This window comes from Streptopelia decaocto (assembly GCF_964273445.1).
Source record: "Streptopelia decaocto genome assembly, chromosome: 24".
In the NCBI taxonomy this organism is placed as follows: Eukaryota; Metazoa; Chordata; class Aves; order Columbiformes; family Columbidae; genus Streptopelia; species Streptopelia decaocto.
In genome coordinates, this window is record NC_138679.1 from 2,594,430 (window position 1) to 2,605,331 (window position 10,902).

General features: G+C 46.2%; 1 protein-coding gene across 1 annotated transcript; it reads right to left on the minus strand.

The window, feature by feature from the left end:
- Positions 1 to 5,922, minus strand: NMRK2 (nicotinamide riboside kinase 2). Its single transcript, XM_082071975.1, has 8 exons — positions 5,731 to 5,922; positions 4,608 to 4,698; positions 3,370 to 3,418; positions 3,000 to 3,171; positions 1,584 to 1,655; positions 996 to 1,102; positions 475 to 560; positions 1 to 394 (listed from the first exon to the last, which is right to left on the minus strand). Exons 1-7 carry the CDS (start codon positions 5,754 to 5,756, stop codon positions 475 to 477), a joined length of 603 nt encoding a protein of 200 aa, XP_081928101.1. The 5' UTR covers positions 5,757 to 5,922; the 3' UTR covers positions 1 to 394.
- Positions 5,923 to 10,902: the final 4,980 nt, after the last annotated feature.

Consider the following 10,902-nt stretch of genomic DNA (forward strand, 5'->3'; position numbering starts at 1 on the left):
TCAAGAAAAAGAATTGATTTTTACTGAATGTAAGAGATGACATTACAAACAAGCCATCACATAAAGGCTTTAATATCTGCAGAAGCACGTACGCAGAAGAGTCAGTTGTTTTCCCAACGCGGCCCTACTTGTTCCATTATAAAAATGCATTTTCAAGTTGTGTTTAAGCCAGTGGAATAGAAAATAAGAAAATTAAAAAAACAAACAAAAAGCCACAAGCAAACCAATCCCGTCCATCAGAGTCACAAATAAGTTATCTTCATTCTTCAATTATATACAAAAGATAGTTTCCAAAGGACAGCGTAAGAAGAGTTTACACAAATAAACCCTCGTTGCGACTGCTCGGTACTATTTACATCGTTCTGTACATGGGTCTTTCAGGTCTTCGGAGACCCTGCAAAGCAAGAAGGGAAGACGTGACCCCCGGGCGGGTTGTTCCAGCAGCCGGTCCCTACATTTCAGGGCCATATTTACCTATGAGCGATTTAAAAGCTTGTTCTGAATATCCTCAAAGACTTGGTTGTAAAGTTCATCTCGAGACTTGAGGCCGTCTAAATAAACTGAAAGAGAAAAACGGAGCCAGGCTGTGGGTTTCTGAGCAGAACCAAATGGCTGTAGATTAGTTCTAAAATAGATTGTGCTCATGTTTTATGTTCTATCGACCCAAAGGACAACCTGTTTCCAACTGGAAAACCAGAATCATCTATGGCTGCAAAATCATTTATCCCACTATAATGAATGTTTGTTGGTTTTTATCCCCTCTGCTTTTTTCCCCCCTTTCCTCCCCGATAAGTGCTTATAATACGAAACAAAGGGAAGAAGTTCTTAACTATCAAACCACGTATATTAATCCGGACAGAAAGTAGGCCAGGGTTACAACTCAGTAGTAAAAATAGCGCCTCGTATCATTACAGTTAAAGTTTCCTTGAATTAAATTACCAACTGCCTTCAAATCCCAAGCACAACGCCAAAGGATCCGTGCTCGGGGCGCTTACCGACATCGACACCGCCGGCCTCCATCTCCTTCCTGTGCTTTAGGTACATGGGCCAGACGTGCCCGTCGAACAGACCCGGCGGGTCGGGAACCGTGTAGCTCCGTGTGCTGTGAACGGCAGAAGGGAAAGGGCGTCAGAGTCTGAGCTTGGCCCGCTCAGCTGCGTTTTAGGATGGAACGGCCTCAAGTTGCGCCAGGGAGGTTGAGGTTGGATGTGGGGAACAATTTCTTCCCCAAAGGGCTGTGGGGCATTGGAACAGGCTGCCCAGGGCAGTGCTGGAGTCACCATCCCTGGAGGGCTGGACAGACGGACATGAGGTTCTCAGGACATGGGGTGGGTTATGGTTGGTCTCAATCTCGAGGGGCTTTTCCAACCAAAACGATTCTATGATTTATGTAAAAGCTGATTGTCACAGGCCAAATTCCCATTGGTATTTGTCTCTTTCTCCAGTTAAATTACAGTTTCAAACTGTCATTCCAGTTGAAGTGACACCAGCGTATCCCGTTAATAGCAACCCAGCGGCAGCCCGCGCACCGGCCTCGCGTACAGTCTTTTGGGAGGATCAGACTTGTCGAAGGATCTTCTTACCTTCTCCTCCTCTTGCATTCGTCATATGGAACTGCCAAGTAGTAGCGTATGTCGAACAGGTCTATCAGCGGCCTGGGCAAGGGCGCAAAGAGAGATCTGTTCATCTATTGATCCGTTTTCTTGACAGAGAAAGCCTTAAATCACCCCTCAGAGCCATAAAAGTGTTTCTGCCTCTCTCATATTTGTGTCTGTTGTAGACAACGGAGGTGTAAGTTTTGTTAAAGCACAAGCTAATGTTTATTAGTTATAAAAGACGGGGAATGGCGCTTTCTGAAGGGCAGGAATGTTTCCCACCCGAAATCCCTGTTCCCGATTACCGGGGGGGATTAGGCCGGGCTGTGACCCCGACTCCCTTTCTAGATCATTTCAAGTTCTCCTTGCAGACTAACGCTGCGATTCATTAATGTGACACGGGCTGTCCCGCTTGGGCACAGGGCGACTCGTCAGCTCGTGTTCTTTAGCAGAAATACCAGCGGCTGGCTCCGTTGCAAGAAAATAAACCCGGGAGAAGCCTTAGAGCAAATCTATTGGAGGCTGGTGGGATGGGGGCTCCTCAGGGCTTGCTGAGCGGTGCAGAAATGCTTAATATAGTATGGACTGAGCAAGCAGGTCTGTGGGTGAAACGTTCTCTCTGGGTTAAGGAGCCGGAGCGTTCGGGAGGTATTTGTAACCTTGAGGAGACACCGAGAGCGCTCTCCCGGGGACACCCGACAGGTCTGGGTGCGAACAGTCCCCCATCGCCGCTTTAAATTCCCTTTGGAAAGCAGCAACGGGGCCGGCTCATAAACAACGACTTTTTATGCCAAGTGTCACGCACAGCTTGTTCTCTTGAAAGAGCTTTGTAAACAGGACCAGCGTCCGGAGCCAGGGCTCTTCTGCTTGTCGTGTTTATGTCAGGCCATTTTCTGAAGTTTATATATTTAGCTACTGGAAGCTTTTTCTCTCTAGTCCAGTCTCCCCATCTTCCCACTGGGCATTTTTTCCCCATATAAAAAGGCCAATCTTTGCTCCAACGCATTAAGCTCGGTTTAGTCGGTGTTAACCAAGTACGTGTATCACATGAGAGAACTGTTCCCAAATTCCAGGGGAGGCTCCACGTAGCGAACGCAGAACAAATCATCTCATTCTCATCAACGACCTTCCCAGGCCGAGGTTCAGGGCACCCGAGCGACGCCTGCGCTGGCGCTGCTGGCTCAGGACTTACAAAGCCCGGTCTAAAGTTCAAGGCTGTGCCCTGAACGAGAACTTCCTCCGTTGCCTTGACAAAGTCACCTTGTGCTCTGCACCCTTATTGCTCAAACTTGCATTTTACAGCAGAAAAACACTTAGCACGGCACCTCAGAACGAGACAGGAAGGGTTATTAGTAGAAAGGAGGTTTTAGGCTTGGTGCTAGCGAATAGTTCCCCAAACCTTACTTGTAATTATAAAGCAGGAAGCCTTCAATGACCAGTATATGGGTATCTTTGGAGGCTGGCTCTTTAGAGCCGGGTGTGATGTTCACCCCATGCGAACGGGCGAACTTGACGGGGTTCTCCATCCAGGCCCGCACCGTGCTCACCATCGCCTCCATATCCAGGGAGTCCAACACTGGGCAGAGAAAGGGGGCGGGTGGGAAAAAGGGGACACAATCAACTACCACGAACCACGTCGGCTGGGAAGTATAATATAGAATGAACTTGTAAAATGGAAATTAGAGAAATTTTTAATAATTAAAGATTTAACAGTAAAAAGGGATACTTAGGAAAAAGATACATTACTGCATCCTATAGCGAGCACTGCTCTTACCATCCCATTGTTTAAAGCCGTCTTCCCCGACTTCTATTTGATCTTGTGGCTGAAATATAGTGAGCAATAAAACATTGCTGCAAACTCAGCGTGATCAGTTACCTAAGATCCGATCACAACCTGGACGCTACTGCAATACACAACAAAGCAAGTGTTCACTTAAAACAGTTACAGACCCTCCTTGGGCTACGTTAAAAGCTTAAATTCCCATCTTTCACCAACCCCAAGAACTTTGGAAAGGTTTCTCGGCTCAATCAAGATACTTTGGACAAAGTGTTCTGGGTTAATAATTTGATACGGCGTTATTGGCCAAAGTATTGCACCCCCGTTTATAAATCAACATAGAACTTAAAACGCAAATACAGTGGTAAGTAACTGCTAAAACATAACTATTTTAAATACTAAATAAAATTGCAGGTCAGCACAGCGTGGCTTTTGGTCGCTTAGTTGTATCTTTGTGAGATAAACGTGCTAGAAATTACGCATATTTATGGGAAATTCCTCCTCTAAGGGCTCGCGTCTGCCCAGATCTGCGCACGAAGCACTGGGCGGCACGTGCTGCGGCGGCCGGACAGACAGACGGGTGTCGGGGACGCGGCGCAGCTGCTGCCCGCTCGTCACCCCCCGTCCCGGCCCCCGCGGGGTCCAGCTCCACCGCGGCTCCTGCCAAACTCCAAAGCCTTTAGGAACTCCAGCAATATTTAAATTGGGTTCCTGATACGGGGCTGTCAAAGCTCCCCAGTGCAACTGTGTTGAAAGCGGTGCTTAAATCGTCAAGTACTATTTACAAGCAACATTCTTAAGTAAAATAAGGAGGAAAACCCAACACAGAGAAAACGATTGGTGCGAAGTACAGTAAATAACCTTTAGCTTAGATCAGTAGCTCGATCTAAAGTTAGGCTTGCTAAATCTAAACCTTTTGCTGCAACTGTTCTGTGCCAGCTCCACTTCTGTGGGAACTGGCAGATACTGACATTTGTAAAGGTCAGAACCTCCTCAACTGTCCAAAGTCATTTAAAAATTAAATATAGATACTTAAAAAGTGAATCATCCAGAAAATGTGTTGCTCCTAAATTGTCAAAACTTACTTGAGAAGCATGCACAAGCATATAAAGCTTACAGGGGAACAAGTATATAAAACTTATGGGGGGACAAGTATATAAAGCTTAGAGGGGGGCCCTGCTAGAGCTGTCACTACATACACAAGCAGCAGCTGACGTTTTAATCCCTCCGCTTACCTTGAAGAAATCATCCTGATGGACCACGCAGCAGTTGGGCAGCGCCTTGATGAGCCTGTTGGTCAGGGTGGTTTTGCCACCGTTGGTGACACTGCACGGAGAGGCGACAGAGAGTGGGGAGAACCGCGTTAGAAACCTCCTCAGCGGGGATTCGAACCCCGGGACTCAGCGCGTTTGAATTTCCCGCCTCGCCGGCGCCGCGGCGCGCTCGCCGCTGATTGGCTCCGGCAGCCCCGCGCGCGCGGGTCCCCGGTGGCGGCGGGAGGCGCGCGGCGGGTCTAACGGTCAGCGGCGGCGCTGAGGGAGCGCGCGGCGGTGCCGCCATGTCCGACCCGCTCCGAGCGGCAGCGGGATGAGGCCCCGGGGCTCCGCTCAGCATGGAGGAGGCTGCGCGGCCCCGCTCCGAGCGCCTCGTCCGCCCCCGCGGGCTCCGCTTCCCCGCGCACGGACCCGGCAGCCGCCGGGGGAGCTTTACAAGGCGCCCTTGCCAGCGGTCGGTGCCCTAGAACAGCCTCACTCCTTGTGTTCGTCAGCTTAAGAAGCGGCCCCGCGAAAAGCAGGCTTGCAAAAAGAGCTTTTTTTTAAAAAAAATATAGAGAAAAAAAACCTTAAACGAATTAGAAAGGAGGAAGCTCGCTGTTTTCGTGGAGAATGACTCAGGCTTCCTTGTGTGCCTGCAAAACCATTTTTAATATAAAATGCCCGAATAATGGTTCTCTCTGAGGGAGAGACCTGGCCAGTCTGCATGGACTTATTTCTAATTCTTTTGCTTAAAGGCTGTAAGAACCTGACGCTGTTGTGAATCAAGGTCGGTTTTGCAAGCACGCACTCCGGCTTCCCTCTGCATCCCCCTTTGCTGGGGAAAATAAAACCTTTCCATACACCCCTCATGGTGTTCAGAGCAGGATTTTGGCCTCTTTGCCTTCCAGAGACACTTCAAAAGTTTAACTTAACGTTGGATATGTCCTTTAAGAGCCAGCAAGTTGCACCTTTTCTAGAGACCTGTGATATTGTATAGTCAAATATATAATCTAGTCTTCAGTCGGCTTACATATGATAATTAAACGGGAAGAAAAAGCAGTATGTATAAAAAGATATATATATAATGTTAACAGGAACTCACCCTCCGATGCCAATAATGTATTTCATCTTTGTCGAGTTGCCTCCTTAGCAGGAATACGGCGAGAAAAAATAAATAAAATAAAATATTTAGAAATGCTGAAATTACTTTCAGCGAAACAAAACCACTCCCCAGCCTTTCCCCTCTATTTTCCCCGGCTGGGTTCTCCCTCTGCTCACTGTTTCATTGAAGAAAAGGCGGGTTTGTGTGTAATTTATAGGGCAGTTCCTGCCGCGGTTCCCGCCCCGCTGTGATGGAGCAGCCCTGTGACTATCATGAGCCCCGCGTTTTGGAGCCGGGCTCAGCCAAGCTGGGCTCAGCCAAGCCTCACCTCGGCGGGGTCACGGCGCTGCACCTGTTCCCGCACCCTCGCGGGTCCCCGCGCCGCCTGCGCTATAAATAGCTCTTTTTGGCAAGTTGTTCCTTTGCCTAAATTAGTCATGGGGGAGGTGGAAATGTCACCCCTTTTTACGGTCCCTTTGGGAGTCCTGGGGAAGGCACAGAGGTGGGCGAGGATATAATTAAGTGATATAACTGAGGGTATAACCATCTCCTTGTCTTCCTCTTTGTTTTCCCAGCTCCTGTTTGATTATTTGAAATGCAGGAATGCCGTGAGAAGGATGTTTTTGATTTCTCTAATGTTAGAAAAAGCGAGGGAACTAAACTTTATCTTTTACTCCTTTTAGTAAAGCTGTTCAGAGAAAGGAACGTGCAGAGGCTGAGGAGTGAATCCACTTGGACCACCATCTTTTGAACATTTAGGAGGAGTATTTTCAACTTCGGTCTTATTTCTCATATATAGACAAAAAATCAAACAATGAGAGTTCCCTTTGTAGTTTATTAATACAAAGTGGCACTTTTTAAGGTAAGTTAACTCCACGGGTTCCTTCCTTGAGTAAATACCTCTCACTACGAGTACATGTCATAGAACCTGTGCTTTAATTTTAGTTGCTTCGGATGCTTCTAAAATCAGGGCTGTCTGGGGAGGTGTTGGGTGTTGAGTTACCTTTTCCTCAAGCCAGGTAATTGACATCATTAAGTTTTATTCAGAACAACAAGCTGTATTTAACCTGAATTTTTCTGCCCTTATTTCAGGCCTGAAGAAGGGTTTGTGCCTAAAATCTTATTTGTCTCAGCCCAACTGTGTCCGTTGATCTAATAAAAGACGTTACTTTTCCCCGCAGAGCTCTTTTGTGCTCATCAGCCATGAAGTCATGAAGTCAAGACCTGGTGCTTTGATAAAAGGAGCAGATCTTGAATAAACGTGCTAATTAGAAGATTATTGACTGTCAGAGGGGTAAGATTCTGGAAGTCTTGCAGTGAAGATATTGAAGGTGAGAAAGTCGCTTAGTTTTAAGACAGAGCCTGGTAAATATATGAATGGGATTATAGTATTTTTCAGTCCATTATGCTGTTTTAATTCTCTGCGTTTAACAAATAGACCTCAGCCGGTGTTTCCACTGTAATTATTTACAGTCAACATGAACACACTATATGATTGTTCCTGGAGACGTCACTTGCAAATTATATTTCCATGATAATTTCCAAGGTAGCGATGTGAAATGGTCACTCCAGAGAACTTTGGAGCTCGAATCCTTGCCCATGGATGAGCTGAATTTGCAGCAGCTGCCCATTGCTTTAAGCAGAGCGTTTAAAGTGGGGCGTCCCCACCTCGGCCTCTCAGCTGCTGGAAATTGTCATTGTCAAATGGTGTGTTACTGTAGTGGTTATTTTATCACATTTAACCTTAGGGGAATACTGGGAGGCTTGGAAGTCGTATAAAGGTGAGGAGGGGACAGTGGTCTCAGCTGCCTCTGGTCAAATCCTCTTCATGCTGCAGTTACGATAACCCAAGTATTTTTGGAATGTACCAACCTTGAGGTGACTGACAATTCTTCTCCCCTGTTGGATTTACTAACATTGAATGAGCTTTGGAAATGCAGGTTGGGTTTTTGCATTGAAAAAATGAGTCTTTGGCCTACGATGCATCAAAAGGAACAACACATTTCTAGTACAGACAGCAAACACAAAAGCAGTTCCGAATATTTAAGTATTTGGATGAGTTGTTTGTGATCAGTGAATTCCAGAGCAGCGAAGCCCTGCTGTATCTATAAAGAACGTTAAAACTCTGTTTCTTTTGAAAACCAGAGGAATGAAGGGCAGAAGGCACGTTTTTTAGGGTGTGTGTTGTCTTTTTAAGCTCCCAGTTGCAAATCTTGTTCAAGCTCAGTTTTCAACCCTTTTCTTCACGGTCCCTCAGTTTCCCCGTGTCTGGCTTTTCCCGAGTTTGTTTTAAAGCTCCTTGTCGTGGTTTTTTCCGTCGCCCGTATTCACACTCACGCACCAAACATCCCGTGAAATCGCATTCACCCGCATAGCTGGGATTCTGGGATTCCTCAGCCTCGCTGCTCCCCGGGTGCTGCGCTGCCTGTATTTGGAGATCTCAGCTGTTTGCTCCCCCGAGAACAAAAAATCTGCCTGAATGAACGGCGACGGTTACACTTACCAGCAAAAACAGGCTTCACCCAACCTGTAAAAATATGTCTATGCAAATGCCAAGTGTTCATAAAGACTTTTTTTTAGCAAGTTATGTTAGCGGCGTCTCGCGGTGAGTTATGTGTCGGTCAGCTGAAACTTCCTTTTTCTGGGGCTTGTTTATCCTGCAGATACGTTATCTGCTTGACACTTCACTAATACAAATACCATTCAACAGCGTGCTTCCATCAAAGATAGAAAATGTTCCCGCTCTTTATGTTATTTTTAGAATATTAACGGTTCTGAAAAGTTTAGTATTATTCTTATTTGTTAAAACTAAGATAAATTTAGCAGAGCCAGTTTAATATTCACGGAGCCATCTTCATATCATTTCCCTGGGATAGTTTAGTTCCTGTGTCCACTGACATTTCTGTTGCAGAATATGACTCACAGAATCACAGAAAGTTAGGGATGGGAAGGGCCCTGGAAAGCCCATCCAGTGCAATCCCCCCATGGAGCAGGAACACCCAGATGAGGTTACACAGGAAGGTGTCCAGGCGGGTTGGAATGTCTGCACAGAAGGAGACTCCACAACCCCCCTGGGCAGCCTGGGTCAGGCTCTGCCACCCTCACCCCAAACAAGTTTCTTCTCATATTCAAGTGGAACCTCCTGTGTTCCAATTTGCACCCATTGCCCCTTGTCCTGTCACTGGTTGTCACCAGAAGAGCCTGGCTCCATCCTCCTGACACTCCCCCTTTCCATATTGATCCCCAGGAATGAGTCCCCCCCTCAGTGTCCTCTTGTCCAGCTCCAGAGCCCCAGCTCCCTCAGCCTTTCCTCACACGGGAGATGCTCCACTCCCTCCAGCATCTTGGTGGCTGCGCTGGACTCTCTCCAGCAGTTCCCTGTCCTGCTGGAACTGAGGGGCCACAACTGGACACAAGATTCCAGGTGTGGTCTCCCCAGGGCAGAGCAGAGGGGCAGGAGAACCTCTCTGACCTACTGACCACCCCCTTCTAACCCACCCCAGGTCCCATTGGCTTCCTGGCCACAAGGGCCCAGTGCTGGCTCATGCTCACCCTGCTGTCCCCAGGACCCCCAGGTCCCTTTCCCCTACGCTGCTCTCTAATAGGTCATTCCCCGACTTACACTGAACCTGGGGTTGTTCCTGCCCACATTCAAGACTCTACACTTGCCCTTGTTCTATTTCATTACATTTTTCCCTGCCCAGCTCTCCAGCCTGTCCAGGTCTCTGATGGCAGCACAGCTTCCAGTGTCAGCCACTCCTCCCAGCTTGGTGTCATCAGCAAACTTGCTGACAGTCACTCTATTCCCTCGTCCAAATCATTGATGAATATATTGAATAATACAGGCCCCAGTACTGACCCCTGACGTTTTGCTCTTGATCTTAATCGCAGGTGCCACCATCTCGGTTAAAAGATAAATAAGTAAAATTTAAATAAATACATTTACAGAAAGTAACAAAAAGAGAGGTGTATGTTTTTGCTTAAGGATTAGTCTCATTTTAATTGAATATCCACAGATTCTTATGGAATAATACAAAGCAAAAATAATAATACATACTGAACAGCAATCTATGTCTTCTAGCATAAACCACTTAATTACAAACACTTTAGAAAAATGACAGTTCACACATTTTTACATGTAGATTTGGGTTAAAAGGGCCCACTACATAGGAAAAAAAAACTGAGATAGATTGTTATATTGTCATGGTGACTTTTAAAAATTCACTTCACCAGTAGCATGCTGTATTTTTTGACTGCCAATAAATATGGAAATACAAAAGAGAAAACGTGTGCTTTTGTATTTATAGCAATTTTGCTTGTACATTTCACTGCTGTCAGGCCAATCTGAGCTTATTGCCACCAGCATCTCATTAACTCTCTTGGTTTTTTTCATCCTTTGATATGTAAAATAGAAGATGTGTTGCTTTTAAAACCTTTACCACTTCGGTTTTCTCATCCGTGTTTCTGCACATCTGTAAGCAAATAATCTTGGAAAAAAACAGATGGAAAGATTGCAATGAGGTATGTCCTAAATTTCCACTCACAATTACACAGTACTGTACAGGAGAAATCGCATTAATTATCCGACTTGAATATCCAGCGGCATCTCAGTTTTATTTCCCTTGTGTTCCTGGTGAATTGAAATGAAATCTACTGGACGGTCCCAAATTGGGGTGATTTACCATCCTCAGCTTCTGGGCTTAATGCCGGGGACGCGCTGCTCTGGTTTTCATGCAAAGGGCTGTTCAGTAAATACATCTGTGATACAAGTGCGTGAGAAAAACATGGATCAAATGATAAGTTAGAAAGCATATTTGGTGCTCCTTTGTGCCATTCAGGAAAATAAAAATCTCACCTGTAAAAGAAGCTTTATCTATACAGAGAAGACATCTGGATCTGGAGGAAAATGTTGTTCTGCCAGAATTGTCCTCCAGGGAATTTGAGAGCAGAGTGAAGTGGTGGTTATCACAAATAGCCAGGGGTTGGGCTTCCCAGGCTTGAAATAGTCCTGAAGTGGTGAAATATGCAGGTAATTCTTGATCTGCACTTGTCTGCAAGGGCTTGTGTCTGGTGCATTCGAGACAGTCGAGATCAACTCGCTCTGGTGAAATCAGGAGTTTCTAAATGAGTTTGGCCAGATCATTTTGTTCTTAAATTGTCTTCCCTCCTTTG

What these genes read in the sequence shown, in the direction of transcription:
- NMRK2 (XM_082071975.1), bottom strand. Translation starts at nt 5,756, where the DNA reads ATGAAATACATTATTGGCATCGGAGG. An exon ending in ATCAGGATGATTTCTTCAAG is followed by an intron (nt 3,419 to 4,607) that starts GTAAGCGGAGGG and finishes ACTATATTTCAG; the next exon opens with CCACAAGATCAAATAGAAGT. An exon ending in CGGCTTTAAACAATGGGATG is followed by an intron (nt 3,172 to 3,369) that starts GTAAGAGCAGTG and finishes TTCTCTGCCCAG; the next exon opens with TGTTGGACTCCCTGGATATG.